Source organism: Rhea americana, unplaced genomic scaffold (assembly GCF_003343005.1).
Source record: "Rhea americana isolate MKP2758 unplaced genomic scaffold, rheAme1 scaffold_29, whole genome shotgun sequence".
NCBI lineage: Eukaryota > Metazoa > Chordata > Aves > Rheiformes > Rheidae > Rhea > Rhea americana.
In genome coordinates this window covers 5933594-5950085 of record NW_028186412.1, presented here as the reverse complement: position 1 = coordinate 5950085, position 16492 = coordinate 5933594, and the positions used below count along the sequence as shown (strand labels likewise).

Genomic DNA, 16492 nt, shown 5'->3' with positions numbered 1-16492 from the left:
GTGCCTAGTTTAGTGCCGTCCAAGTCAATGCTTACAGATACATGCACAAGTCCATTTTGATTCAGCGTTCACTTCACCTGAAGTCCGTTCACGGCCTGTTTCGCCGCGGTATGACTTACCCGCCGCGGGCTCCCCGGGAGCGCCCGGCAGCTCACACCCCGCATCCCCGCGGCTGCAAGCAACGGCAGCCACGGCTTGCAGGCCAGAAACCACAGGCAGAGCAGGTACGCGACCGACTCGAGGGCTCCCCACCAGTCACCACCGCGGCCAGAAACACACGGCAGCGCTCCCGCCTTTTGCTACYGTCTTCAACCAATTCGACTGTGCTGCCTTCCAGTTCCTCATTTGCTACAGACACACAGCCGCATACAAAACCAGGAAAGGTACGGAGATGCCTCGCTGTAGGAATCCACACCAGAAGACAAGTCTGCTAGCCACCATCTGCTCCGGATCACAGACCAGAGGCACTTCGTTCAGGGACGTGAAGAGGCACTACGACACCTCCACTTACTCAAAATCGGAGCRCGGGAAAATAAGATACGAAAAAGCCTCTTTCTGCTGTTTCACAGCCTTTGTTAGAAACTCCCTTTCATCTCCTCCAGGTTTCCTCCCAGCGCTGGTCGGCCGAGCGCACCCACGCGACCACCCCYGAGCCGGCGCGGGGGCACCCGCGGAGGCCTGCGCAGCACAGTCAYGCTGCCTGGGTCGGGCAGTCGCCTCCCCTCGCAGCACAGGGCAGGCGCTAAGGTTCGGTCTAGGCTAAGAACCTGCTGTTGAGTGATTCTGTTAGCTTTTGGGAAGAGAAACCTTGTGAGGTGGGTGAATTTTTAACATTGCGAAAGTGTAATTCTTTTATTGTTAGGCAATTCACATTTTTAGATAACGGTGTTTTTCCTGATCAAGTGTTAAACATCTCTTCCCAAATCTTACCCCTTTTTCCTAGGATTCTTTTGATAATGAAAAATCGACCTGCTCCACTAACAAATCCATCAAATTTGGAAAAAAAAAATATTAGTGACAGATTAAAGGTTCAAACAGATAAAAACACATTTTAGCATATCCAGTGTTACTCATTTATCTATGATCTCTAAATTACGTCAAGAAACTTCTTCCTATACTGTGAATTTAATTACATATTTTCTATTAAAAATTCATCATCTTCTCCATATAGTAACAATGTAGCTTCTTCATAGGTCACTGGAAGAGCAGACCTTCTGATCACCAGAGCAGATGGAGATCACTCAAGAGAAAGGAGGTACCATGCCTCTCAGCCAAAAGAGGAAGACTTCACATACTCTCCTAACTACAACAATTACACCTATTTCCTAAGCAGCAAGAGCCCACTGCCAAGAAACCTAGACATCAAGGATGGCTTAGTAATAAGGTACAGTAACATAAACATATTCAATTTGCATAGCTGCCCTATCTTATATAGCCTCTATTAATTTATATATAAAATTAATTGGCATCTCAAACCTGATGTCTTCTAGAATCAGGGTTGAGGACCATCTTCAATCACAGGTTAGTAAGTTAAGAGAGGCAAGCGGCAGTATGCAGAGGTAAATTATGAACTCTAATCTGTCATCTTCCTGCTATTTCCATCCCTTAAATTTCACCTCCTTGAAGTCTGGAGAAGTGAAAAACTAGGACACTAGGCAGTTTGCAAAACCATTTCACAAATTAAATTACAACCAAGAAATTGAATGCTTCATAATGTACAAAAAACTTACCATATGAAGCATTTTTCACCTCAAATTTTTAAAGTAGGGAAAGAATATGAATTTGCATGCAATGACTGAAGGCAATAATGCAGCCCTGAAAACCAGAGGCACATTTCACCGTTCCTCAGTCAGAAGTCTATTTTTTTATTTGTCAATACTACATGCATTTTTTTTAATTTCATTTCATAAAGGATAATAATTAGGTGGAACGTGAGAAACAAATTCCTCTCTGCACGCAATAAGGTAGGTTATAACTAATTTGAAACTTTCCATAATTAGGAAAAAATACATTTATATTGTGGCAGGTCCTATTCATTTTGTCTGTCTCACTTTCAAAATGAGATGTTTCTCTTCATAGTACCTCTACAGCTAAAATAATTTCTGAAAATGCAAGTAAATGATCAATGTCACTTGGTCTCTGGCATTATAAAGATAAAACTGTGTTAAGGGACCTATTGATGAAATATTTAATCATTATACTCTGATGATAGATACACAAAAGCTTCACTCAAAGTGTATGAATTTGTCACTAAAAAGCAGATTGATTGGGAAGTTATAAATCAGTCAGTCCTTCCTTGTTTATTRCGCTGCATTCTTGAAAACTTGTAGTATTGTTTCCTGTAAAAGTTGACTACGATTTCACCTATGTAAAGAAAACATGATTTCTCTGCAGCTACTTTCAAATATAACACTTCATTAATGAAAAATTAAGTGACACTTTCACAGACTTCAAATGACTGTAATAGGACTACAGGGAAAGATTTTCATATTAAGTTTCTTAAGTATTCAAATCATACCTAAGCGTCCAAACATAACTTCAAGCTTTCCCAAATCCTCTCCAAAATATTTTCTTCAACTATAAATCTTAACCCACACCAGAATACCCAGCATTAATCAGTACTGATTTAGTACATCCAGTCAAATTGAATAAAGTCAGCATTTGCAGAGCAGGGTAGTAAACCAACACTTTTAAAATGCTTTGGAAATTACAAACTCTGAGTATAAAACAGACCTTTAATAATGCATGGTCCTAGGATCTAGCATTTATCCATTTTGTGTATAAATCCAAATACTTCAACAGTGACTAATAGAATGGTCTCTGAATACCAAAGACATTCAGCTGCGTACCACACAACTGGTACCTGGCAAGGTTAGAAAACTCTGCTTTAGACAATCATCAAGAAAACAAAATAAACAAACAAAAAAAAACCTGATGAGTTTAAAGAAGCAAGCTTGTACTACACTTGCTTCTTTATATATTTAAGTACATATCCTTATTCAGCTATTCAAACATACTACAGTGTCTATTTCTGCACTTCAGCAATTGCAGAAGAAATCAACTTACCCTATGTTTTTCTTTAATTTTCTTCCTGTATTCTTCTTTGTCAAACTTATCTTCTTCTTGCAGTATTTCTTTCACTTTATCCAAGTTGATACCACTGGCATCATCTTCCTCATCTGCTTTTGCCAAACTGGATTTTTGCAGAGGTGGCCACTGTTGCACTAACTAAATTAAGCAACAACAACAACAAAAAGCATTTTTACCACATCGTATTAGGTTTTAAGGTGTTCATTTGATTTTTTTCCCTATTTTCCTCTCTTTTCCTAGTGAAACAAACAATTTATAATGATGTTAGCCATTTTGTGGRAAAAAAAATTGTATTCGTTCTGGATAGTATTTTCTTGAAAGCAAATACAACAGAATAGTATTGGTAGACTTAAACAGTAAGTCTTCATGTAAAAAAGCAAAATTCCTACATATTAACTGGAAGAAAAATGAGATAGAAGCCTTCATCACGTAGTGCGTTAAAAAAAAAAAAAAAACAAACAGCAACTGAGGTTCATGTTTTCTGGTAAAGCAGGTGGAGAGATGTAAAGATTTCTGTTGGTTATAGTACCAAAACTGAACTGGAAATTCTTGAAGAATCAAGTTGGATTTGTGGATAACAAGCTGAATACATCAAACTTCTCTTAAATATCTGGAACTCCAGAGCAAAGACAAGGACTAAGTAAGATTTAATCAAAAGAAAAAGAATTTGTCTTATGACCTAATAGCTTATACTTCGTATGAGCAGTAATCTTTTCGGGGTTGTCTTTGCAAAATGATTCTTGCTTATAGACTTGTAAAGTAGGAATTTTTTAAAAAAGAAACTGTATATGACAGCAAATATAGGGTACCTTTCAGATAGTTTGCAAAAACACACACAAACATGCAAAAACATATTTAGGATCCTGTAATGCACATACGGTGTAATTTACCTGGAATCTGATGATCCCAAGTCAAACCTACTGTTTCTACTTTCTTTCATAAAATGCAATTCAAGATGCATTTCTTAAAGAAGTTTTATTTTTATAAAACAGAGGATGTGGAGTAGCACAATAGAACCTTACAGTACTGTTTCAAACAGGTCAGCAAAAAAGCACAAATAACATCTCTGGATGCAAAGTTTGTGTTTCCTTAAATAACTCATCCCCTTTCTCTATTGTGCTACTTTTCTAAGTATAACCCTTGTGTTAGCTTTTAGTTTATATGCTCAGTCCTTTTTACTTCACTGCATGGACACATGAAACACGTGCTTATTAATCACCAAGCCTGATTGAAATTTGAATTCCACAGGCTCTCCTAACAAAAAGTKTTKWGWKTTTTTTTTTTWAAAAAAGTAATTTTCAAAAACTCTTCAAGAACATTATTTAAGACCAGAAGCAAACTCTTCRCAGAAAAACATTTAACAGTCTTTCATCTTTACCTGATGAATCAATCTTGATTAATACTAATTGAGATACTCAATACTAMTCAAGATACTAATCAATACTAACATAGTTGATAAGACTGTAATTAATGGGCTAGAGTTACCTGTATTAAAAAGGAGATGCATTTATATGCAACTAGAAATACCTGTGAAGTGGCCAGTCAGATGCACAACTGATCACTCACAAATGCAAGTGCACCAAAAAACAAGGATGCTACAATTTGATATTTTCAATTAGTGTGTAACTACAACTACAATCATCTTTCAGGAAAATTCATGAACAAGTTCTATTGCAAAGACCTAACTGCATAAAATGATACATCAGCTGAATGTTACAGAAATATTCTTAATTTGCTAAAAAAAAATTGAAGCAAAGAATATCTGGCAGCCATTAGACATATACCATTTCTAAAATATTCAAGTTCCCTGCATCTCCCACAAGATTAAAATAGTTTTAACATCTTTCTTTCTTCCAAGAACTTTCTTTCTTCCAAGAAAGAAAGAAAGAAAGTAAGAAAGAAAAAGCATTTATATTTCAGCTTATTCAAACATTTTTGGTGTTTTCCTTTGAAAAATCCTTACAAGTAACTAATCTTTGGCAAGAATATGTAGACAGAGAACCACATGTAAGCCTGAATCACAGCCTTTCCCAAAATTTACTTAAATCCAAATACACCTACACATATTCAAAGCAAAACTTACATCTTGTGGAGTGTCATCATGCTTTCCAATTATAATTGAATAAAAATGAAGCTAAGCTTTGAACATTCACTTGTTAATTTTATTTTTCCTTCACTTTTGGTTATTTCTATATATGAGTACATGTACATGTGTACTCATACATTTTTATTTTTGTAGGTTTCTTCTCTGGTCTCCTCCCGATGTCCAGTTCACACAGAAAGATGGGAAACATCAGTACAAAAATGTCATTCAAATTCAAACAGATGTATTTCTGTTGTATCTTCACTGATCAGGGGCGTTTATATGACAACCTTACTCTAAAATACCAGTTTTAAATGAGGTACTTGGAAAAGTACATATTAACTAGATACAAATATTTAAGTATGAATAACGTAAATCTTGCACATACATTTCAGAGATGACTAGTTTTGCATATCTAATATCATTTGAATATACCACTTCTAATCAACTGGGAAACTCTCAAAGCTTTTATATTTCAAACAACAGTAATAATATGGCTATGCTCCCCTCACCTGCAATACAAAATACTTGAGAAATACTCCAATGTCACAAAAACAAGGGACATATTTGTAAAGGTGATATCTCTATTCGTTTACTGTTAGCTCAGTTGGTTAGAGTGTGGTGCTACTAATGCTAAGGTTGTGGAGATTTTTTTTTTAACTCCTGTATGGGCTATGCTGAGGGTTGGACTAGATGATCTCCAGAGGTCCCTTCCAACCTTACCATTCTATGATTCTAATACTGAAATTAATTCAGAGAAGGAAAAAATGCTACTTTTTTTTTAATACTGAAAATGGAAAAACAACGTATGCAGCATCTGAAGCTGTGAAAGCAAATGTCAGAAAAGTTTGTGTAGCGTGTAGATTTTATTGCGACGTTATCACCACAGTGAAACCCTAGAGTGACAGGCAATTTGCAATAGCTCCTCTCTGTATAAAATCAATACATTTTTCCAAGGGCTATTAAAAGATCCAATTAAATTACTAGCAAATTTCAATGCTCTGTTGCATCAGCACCAGCTAGTAGAACCCTGGCACTTCCCTAGCTTTTCTGACAACATTTTCAAACTAGAAATAACTAATGTTGGGAGAAAAACAGGGACTTTCTCTAATTCCAGTATATTCACTCAAGACTATGGGGAAGTGAGCATCTGCAGGAAAGTCATGTTACACGAAAAACAAGTTCTTTAGTCTACCTGCAATTGGATTTAATAGGCAAGTAATAGGTGAGGTTGGATACATACGCTAATAACTCGTACAAATGTGTACATACTGTATGAACAGAGGTCAGTACTCAACATTTTTTCAGTGAAAATGAATTTAAATGTAAGCTGAACTGCTTTGAAAAACTGAATCCAATTATGAAAATCATACACTTTTGAAAACCATATACATCTTTTCATACATCTATAAAACTGTAGGTATATTTGTCTTTATAAAAACCATAAATTCAGATCCTACCAAAACATAGTTTATTTTGAATTGSTCTTACCTCTCCATCTTCAGTAAAGACTATTTTTGTGTTGACTTTAAATTTCTTCTTCAAGATTTTTTTGGCCTCTTGTGTTCTAGTTGCTTTCTTCTTCAACCTTGAGCTTGACGCATTCTGTATAAAAGACAAAATTAGATTTCTTAGAGGTTTTTAGTTGTTCAAAGTTTGTTCTTCAAACTTTAATATTTGTATTTCAAGTAAAGAATAATTCTTAAAACACATGAATGTGAGTATAAGGTTCAATAAAAATCAGCTAAAATGCCTTTTCATAAATCTGTTTTAACCAGATCATAAAAGAAAACTCACTTATTCTCTTAAAAAAAAAAAACACACACACACACGCACACACCCCAGCATAACTTAAACCCTACCAGCAGCAAGACACCTATCTCATCCAAACTTCACATGCCTTCTGGGGAAWATGAAACTAGATTTAGTAGCTTATGCTAACGAGCCTTGTCACACAGGAGATCCGGTGTAACATGCTGGAGCCATTAGCCACAATGACTAGCAGAGCGGCTCAGATACCACTTCCATCTGGCATGTGACGAGTTGTATGCAGACATCGCAGCACACCACCTTGAGTTATTTCTGCATTAGTGAAGGGAACAAGTGCTCTTGCAAGAACCTTCCTCTTTCCTGACCCTTGTTCCTTGCAATCCCACCACAGTGTAAAAAGCAAGTGCTAGAAGATATCCAATGAACTTAGCATTAAACAGCATTTAAAATCACAAAACCTATTAGGATCATAAGAAAATTTTATAAATGAAACATAAAGTGCCAAAAACACTAGGGAAACTAACAGGTAAGCAAAAACTGTAAAATCCACAGATTTAATACCATTTCCAAGATTTAATACCATTTCCAATAGGTTGAGGTTGTTCTCTGCTGGTTGCTACTGAAAAAGCAAAATCATCCAGAAGCTGTTAATTAGTATGATCGGAAGAGTATTCCTGTGTAAAACACTTTGATCCTGAAGTCACATTCAGTTTTGTTGCATGCAATGTTGTTGTTGGAAAGAAAGGACAAGGGTGAGGCTCTTTACTTTTGACAAAAATAGATTTATCCAGAGTACTTTTGGATTTGGGAGGTAGTTTACAACTGTAGGACGAGCACTTCAACTACTCCTGTTAAATGCATTAAAACGAGAGAGAGAGAGAGAGAGAGAGAGAGAGAGAGAGAGAGAGAGAGAGAGAGAGAAACTAATGGCAAGCCCATAGACGGTTTCGCAGAGCCACACATCTTGTGGTACCATCAAAACGCCATGGAAACAAAGCACACGGAGATCCCTGAACTCCAGCACTTTCTCAGGAAGCCCATTTCCAAGAACAAAAACCATATGGGATTCAGGCATCCAGCAGCATACAATACACACAGCAGACATTTTAAGCAATAAACTGCCATTGCAGTAAGTATTTTATAGCAAAAGACATCCCAYAGGAGTACGTGAAGACTCATTAGGAGAAGGCACAGAACACGTTCATCACCCTGTGAAAACTGCAAAGCTCTATTACTCAGGAAAAAGCGTCTGCCTGGAAAACAGTATAAACTTCTGATAAATAAGTGGTCAAAACAGCAAGAAAAAAGAAAAACTGAACGTCTCTTACTTTTTTTKGGGGGGGTAATTTTTTTAAAAAAATATTTTCTACACTGAACTCACTATAAAGAGAAAGCAAAAAATAACTCAGTCGCTGTCATTACACTAATGTACTGAAATATGAACTATAAAAGAAAAAAAAATTACAGTCTTACCAAGAGGAAAAAAGGTTTGTGACAGCTAATGTGCTGTGTTATCCAATAATGACCATATCTGTTATAGAAAATAGTAACTGTAGCAGCACTCACGATCTAAGTATTGCCACATCACTTCCGTGGCACTAAGCAGCTATATTAAGGAGTCTTGCACACACCTTTAATAGCTCGGAAAGCTGTGCTATTCCCTCGCTCCTACTGCTTACCTTACAAAACACAAACTGTTTGAGCATCTACATAAGCAAAATCTCTTCCCTTARAACACAGTCTACTTCAGAAAACAACAGGAACTGTCCAGAGAGAGAATTTAAAGAGAGAGTTACTTCAAGCTGAAAGAGTGACATTTCACACTAACGTATTTTCTGCTACTATTTGCTTTTGTTTTTGTTTTTTAATCTTCTTTCCTTCTTGCACTGCCAGGATTATTAGCACTAGTATAAAATAATATAAAAATGACTGAATGCTTTAAATTGATATATCAGAATTTTGTAAGGTTATATTTAAATGTGTACAGTGCACCTTAGTTTGTATTTCTCAAAATAAAAAAATTTTTTTTAGCTAAAGAATATAAATACTCAGTGGGTTCTTTTAGTATGCACACACAAGCAGTATTTTCTTTTTTTTTCCTCTCCTTGCCAAAATCTCCAAACAAATGGGAAAAAGAAGGGRAGGAAATGAGTGGGACACTAAATTCCCCTACCATACACTTAAAAMACATAGTATATCAAAGTAATATTTTTGCAGATTTACTTTTAAGAAATGCAACACTAATGAAAAGCAAGAGATTGAACTACTATTTATTCAAAAAAAAAAATACAGAAAAGAATACTTATACGAACCTCTGCACACTCCACAGATTATTAATCCGATTTTTCTACTGGGATGCTTTCCCAATTCGAACTGACTAAACCGAACGCACTTCGATGCGTCTAAGCCGAGGCACCGCAGGTTCCTCCGGCCAGCTGCGGTTTTGGTGCACGACGGGCTGCCCGCACCCGTCTCAGCCCCGGCCACCTCCACACAGGGCTCCCCAAGCCCTGCCGCCGGCGCCCAGTGCCGCTGCCCGGCTGGGCTTCGACCCGGCACTCCAACTGCTACATTAAAATATCCATTCCTCATCAAGGCAGGCTCTGATTTATCCACTGGAAGAAGTACCTAACGGACCTCCGGTTTCCCCACTCTTCAGTGCCAGCCCCCAGTTTCCCATGGGGGAAGTTCCAAGCCATTCTGGTTGCCCAGCTCCCACTTCCACCCTGGGAGCGGGAAGACACCCGGCAATGCACAYGCAGCAGGTCAGCCTTCCACCCTCCTCCTCCCTGGCTTCATCCACTTTCTCCACGAGCTCACTAGAGCAGCGGACAACACCAGCTGGGTGGCTGCCTGAAGATCTCCTCAGCCCGCTAACCTCAAGTGCTGCGAGTGATACGACTCTGGCAGGAGCGAGGACTCCTCTCTAGCTCCCAGTAAATAAAAGGCTGAAGACYGAGGTCGCAGGCTGTGCAGGCAGACATGCTTTCATATTAGCGGGCATGAGTGAATGGAGAGTCTCTGCTGTCAGCTAGGTTTTGCTCCTAACACCAGAGCTTGAAGCGTTTCAAAGGTGGTGGGGAGCACCCGGCAGGTCGCCTCGCTGATCTGCTYACGCAGAACATGCTGCATATTAAAACCTGCTCAACTGATATCTACCACAGTAAATTCTATTCCCAAAGCTGGACTGTATTATCAAAGCAGGCAAATGAGAACAAAAGTGGGCATACATAAAGAGTTTGGGGGCACAGGTTTAGATTACTACTAGATGTTAAGCAGAACCTGTGCCAGTGCTCTGTCACCCTCACAGGAAAGAAGTTTTTCCATGTGTTCAGATGGAGCTTCCTGTGTTAGAGTTTGTACCTGTTGTCTCTTCAAGCTGTTATTTCGAGTTAAAAACCACAGTGGTTGTTCGCTTGCCCTTCAACCAGAATGGGCTACCYGGTGTTAGTCTCAGCCCCGGTGAGGCCACACCTGGAAAACTGTGTCCGCTTCTGCGCTCCCCAGTGCAAGAGAGACATGGAGCTACTGGAGAGAGTCCAGCGTAGGGCTACGAGGATGACCAGAGGGCTGGAGCACCTGCCCTCTGAGGAACGGCTGCGAGAGCTGGGCCTCTTCAGCCTGGGGAAGAGAAGACTGAGGGGGGATCTGATCAATGTGTACAAGTACCTGAAGGGAGGGTGTCAAGGGGATAGGGCTGGACTCTCTTCAGTGGTGCCCAGTGATAGGACAAGAGACAACAGGTACAAACTCTAACACAGGAAGCTCCATCTGAACACAAGGAAAAACTTCTTTCCTGTGAGGGTGACAGAGCACTGGCACAGGTTGCCCAGGCAGGTTGTGGAGTCTCCACCCATGAAGCTATTCAACAGCTGTCTGGGCAGTTTTGGGCAATGTGCTCTAGGTGACCCCGCCTGAGCAGGGGGGGTTGGACTAGGCGATCTCCAGAGGTCCCTTCCAACCTCAACCCTTCTGTGATATAATATTAAGAACACTTTGCCCTATGCCCAAAATAAACAGGTACTCAAGTCTCAAGTTTTCTTCCATGAAGAGATAGTAATAGCCGAACTGATCACACAAAATTAGAGTAAGAATCAACCTCCTTAAAATGCTATATAACTAGAAGTTAGTAACACAAGAGTTTATCAAACATAGGCTAGGCTGGAAGATTGGAGGATTTTCTATTACTATTATTCAAGAGTCTAAATTTCCTCCTTCTTTTGCACATGCACATGCCAGATGGTTTGCTGGATTAGATAATGAGTTAGAATAAAAATTAGCTTTTAGAAGCTTAGCAAATCCAAGCACTTTATTATATAATTAAAAATAATAGAGCTAATAAGCAATTTTTTATTTTTCTTGAGAGAAAGCAGAATTGGGAGGGTTAAGAGATCTGATATTCTTAGGTAAAGCTCTATGAAAAAAGTTTTCTAATTGAAGACACTGACAAGTTTAAGACCTCAGATTTTACTACTTTTCAATTACAATTTTGCTGAGAAAATATTTCTTGCTTGATGTATATATTAGAAAATAAGTGGCATCCTCCATCTGCTTCTCATGTCTAAAGACTTATTTAATGCAATCCTTAGACAGACTACACTATTATAACTATTTCCATAAATTAAGTTTAAGTGGTGAGGGCAAAGAAAAAGTGCATCAGAAACGGAAATATCAGTACATTTTGCTATTCTAATAAGGACTGACTTTCYATACTAATAAAATTCATGAAGTAAAAAGTGTGGACTTGGAGTATATACTCCTCTATAACTCAAAATCGAAGCACTTGCAGTCTCTAACTATACCCGAGACAAATGCGTTTGCTTTGGACGTCGCGCTTTGAGTGCTACAAATCATCAAATGTAAAGGTTGTTTGTTTCTAACTACAATTTTCTTTTTAATTTCAATTCAACTAGCCTGTGAAAGCAAGCACAGTATATTCAGTACAGCAGCTGCCTAAAGACAGGACTAAATTATTGTAGGAGAATAAAATATCAGTAGAAAAAAATTATAATCACTTCTGTGTCATGTTACCTATAAAAAGTGTTCCTGTTTTTTCGGGACAGGGAGGTGCTAGAGGTTTTTCCCCTTATACTTTAGAATTACAGGGGAGAAAATTCTTTTCAGTCTCTTCCAACATTATTATATTACTTCTACCCAGAATTCAACAGCAACTGCCTCTGAGAAACAAAATCGATTTGGTACCCAATTTCACACGGTTGTTTTCGTACTTCTTCAATAAAGTAACAGCAATAGGAACAAGTACTAAGCACATTCATGTTATCACCTCATTCCTCCTGCCTCAGAAGTCATTCTTCATAGAACAAGCCATGGTCTTGCCGAATCACAGTTACCCAATCTTATACATGGAGAAGGGCTGTCTTCCATTGCAAACATACATTGCTTTCACCTGATAGTAACTACTAAAATTTCAGAAAATTCAGTATCCTCCATCCACTAGTCTAACGTAGCTTATGCATGAGCATTACTTGTCAACCCCATAAACCTTCAGAACTCAGGCTATGACACTTAGATTAGTGACCACAGAGAGGGTTTGAAGGTGGAGGGATTCTCATTGCTGCTCCCAGATATCCAGCCACAGCAGCGGCTGAGACATAAAAACATCACACCAGCATACACGATTGCACAGCATGAGAAGGGAAAGCTAATCGAGAGAAGTAAAATTTAAACAGAATTTGAAGTCTGGTCCATATTACCCCAAGCATCCATAAAACTCAAATAAATTTCCCCTTAAAAAATACTATTTTACTCAACTAGCCACTTGCCTGTTTAGTGGAAAGAAGCAGAGAAGCAGAAAACTGGGGCCTCAGAATACAAGATGGCCAGGAGAAGATGCATGGTCACTGCTTTCCCTCATGGTCCGTGGTAGCTAGATGGTCTCTATTTTCCCCTCAGGCAGGCCCATGTCCCCACAACAACAGTTCTTGTGTTATTCTTCCCTATTTTCCCTCATTGTTCACAAGCCACAGGAACCATCCTCAACCACAGCAACCGGAACCCACTGGGAACCAGGAGTACAAACCAACCCAAAGTTCTTCAGGTCATCCCTCTGTTTCCACAGCACAGCTCCTCCACCTTGCCTGGGGAAAAAAAAAAGCTTCTCTTTTTACAATGGCTTTTTCAAAGGTCATCTAAGCACAGGCTAATTTTGTTCTGATTAAGTAATCTTTATATATTTCTTTTGTAAAAATCAAGGAGAAAGAGGAGCCACCAAGTGGATCCATACTCAGTATTTCACTTCAACTAGAGACAAAAACCAAGGTAAGTCATTAGAACAGAAAGTTTTATTTAGTAACTTTTCAGTGATAAATCTTACTCCCCTTTCTGGTTGACACTACATAACAGTATTTCTCTAGAACCGTTCTAAATCACTGAAAACATTTAATTTTCTACTGAATTATTATACTTCTTATATAAGTGAAAGCATATTCCACAAGACACTTTACTATTCATTTCAACAACTGCTATCAAAATTTAAAATAGGGAGCTTGGGGAAAAGCTAAGTAGAAATAAAGACTGAGATTTCTCTTTTCTGTAACAGTCAATAAAAAAATCAAGGATAAATAAATTTTGCTACCAACATTTCATTACTGAACTTATTCTGTGAGTTACAAGAGGCATGATAAACTTAGAAATTATAGCTATCTGAAAATTGACACTTCTAGTACAAAAAAAGAAAAAACATCAGGTTGTGCTGAGGCTGTTCATCACAAACTATTATTGCAATACATAGTCCTTGGGGGGTTCTATTAGCAGCACTGCACTTTGAACTATGATTTTAGATTAGAGAGTATTATTTTTTACTTATTCATGTTAACAAGTTTACTTCTGCTTTAAACATTTCTTCTTTCTTTATAGATAATTTGGAAATGCCTGGCTATCATTCCTATCCCTGAAATTGTTTTCGACAGAGAACTCCAATATCCCCATTGCAGTATTTACCAGCTACAAATTTAAACTCTATCTTGAAAAATAGACAGAAGGAGGAAAGAAAAGTGTCTGTGTCCTTCTGTCCCTCAGAAAATTTTCACTGCTTTCACTTTCTGAAAAAGTATATTAATGTTTTACCTTGACGTAAAATACCATGCTCCCAGAAGAAACCATGAACAAGTGGCACTGCACAATCATGTTTCTTTTCTTTTTTTGCCCCCCTTCTTCTCACTCTCCTGTTTTTTGGGGGGAGGTTTTGGGGTGGGTTTTTTTGTTTTTTTAAATATATCCCTGACTTTTCCATAGAACAGGAAGAATTTCAGGAACACTTTAGTGAAGGGCTGAACTTCCCCATCCCAAAAAACACACAGTTGAGTAGATTACTATAAATTTTATAAATTATAAACTTAACTCTAGTTTCTGCATATGCCAAACAGTTCTTTGCATAGATCTGCAAAGTCATTGCACCTTATTTTACAAAACCTTTCCCAGTATTTTTGTATTCACAGTCACCATAATAAGGTAAATATTTAAGAACRAAGTTTGTCATTACAAGAGCTAATATGGACAAAAGCACTTTCTGAGAAGTTTGAGAGTTATACTTTATAATTAGATAATATTTCACTCTGAACAATGTCAGTGCACTGGACCAGAGCACTTCACAGTAGGTGTGTCAGCTTGAACATTCATTACCTATCAGCACAAGTGATGACTCTATCTCCTTCTAAAACATTAAGCCTTTAGCAATACAAGACCATGACTTCATCTGTAGGAGTTACCTTGGTTTTTGTTTGTTTGAAGAAAGGTGCAATACAGAATATTGAATAGTGAATTGCACATATTTCTAGGCAAAAAGCAAGCTAAGTTATAAATAAGTATGTCTGAATAAATGAAGATACAAACATACTAAGAGACTAATTCAAAACCAAACACATTATCACAGTTCTAGTTCATTCTGGAGCTGATGGAGCATTGGTAGAAGGATATATTTCAATAAAGCTAACATATTTTAATAACCCAGAGACTGCTTGAGACCAACAGTATACAATAACAAGAAGTACACACTAACAATTAATACTACTATTAACTGTACTGCCAGATCAAGACATGAAGTATTTTCATTCCATGCTTTCCTATATCATTACAAAGTAAGGTGTCATTAAAGCATGTAACCTTCTGCTGATAAAATCTAATAGTAACACACAGTAACTGTTGAATTCTCCACTACTTCTAACATGTTAATATGCTCTAGGTGACCCTGCTTGAGCAAGGAGGTTGGACTAGTTGATCTCCAGAGGTGCCTTCCAACCTTACTGATTCTACGATTCCACAGCCAAGAAAATATGTTGAGTAGATGACTCAGTTGCAGTTATCTGAGCCTAGGGACTGCAGTTCAGTCAGATGGGGGGTGGGGAAGATGACTGCAGCACGTTCTTCAAACTTCAATTAAACACAGAAGAAAATGTGATTTAATTGATAGTTATTCATGCTCCCCATCCAGAGCTTGCATTATGAAACAAGAAAAGGCCATTAGGAGGATGCCATCTCCAAAAAACAAGGCCAATTAGAAATGAGAGCATAAACACGTCTTATATATTGAACAAAATTACAAAGTATTTCAAATATCATCTTAGTCTGCCACTTAAAAAAATAAATCAATCAATCACTAACGTGGAGTTGAGGAGTTAGGAAAACCTCAGTCTGCTTTTCACATTTTGTTCTGTTACAGCTCTTCAACAGCAACAATGTTAAAATCATTACTCACTTTGCAGCAAGTGGCAAACCCTGCCTGTTCACCCCGCTATTAACACCTGCTGTGGAGGAAGGCTTTACACCCAGAACTGGGGCAAGTAGGCTGGGGGAAGCCTTGGAAGAAGGCAAGAGGAGGAAAGTGCTGCCTTGCTTTAGGATTTAAAAAAATTAAGTCTTTCAAGTATACTGAAAATGTGCTACTCGTACTTCTAATTTTTCAGTCTCCAGAAGAACCAGGCTTGCTCTACCTTTCCCTGCATGCATTTAATATTTTGGTGGGAAAGAGTTAAATTGAAATACTGAGAAAAATGTAGTCACATAATGCTACAGCAAGCATTAATGAACTAAAAGTCTGGCGTTTCTTAGTTAAAGAATAAAGATCCTTTGGCTCTGCCATGCTACTGTATTATCTAGAAGTAAGGAAAAGCTACTCCAAAAATGGCTTTTTATATAATCATTAAAGCAGTTAGGGTTTAAATAAAAAGCCATAACATCATTAAAATTATGGTTTAAAATACTCTGTAGAGGAATCTTAGGTCAAAGGGTGAGATGAGAGGATCACGCTTTCATGCTGTTTTACTTTGAGGTTGAATATATTTTACACACCTACAACTACTGTAACATATCCTTTCTCCCTCAAAAGCCATTAAGAATGGCAGCAGGGATACAGAAGCAACCAAGGCAGAACCTTCTTAAAATGTTATATTCACTAAACTCTCCTGATCAGACAGAAAAGATGATAGTCGAGATCCAGCTCCCACAAGAAATTACCTTTACAAGATAATGCTTACCTTAATGCCCTCTCTTCCTCCTCTCACATGTGCCAAAACCAAAACCAATGCCCACAAA

The 16492-nt window shown here is 38.0% G+C and overlaps 1 protein-coding gene across 1 annotated transcript in view; it reads right to left on the bottom strand.

Moving 5' to 3' along the window:
- Nucleotides 1-16492, bottom strand: part of DDX10 (DEAD-box helicase 10) — a 191248-nt gene that overhangs the window by 75683 nt on the left and 99073 nt on the right. The window contains exons 15-16 of the mRNA XM_085309102.1: nt 6665-6778; nt 3067-3228 (exon numbers count right to left, since the gene is read on the bottom strand). Coding sequence (XP_085165228.1) covers nt 3067-3228; nt 6665-6778 — 276 coding nt within the window. The remainder of the gene's footprint in view (nt 1-3066; nt 3229-6664; nt 6779-16492) is intronic.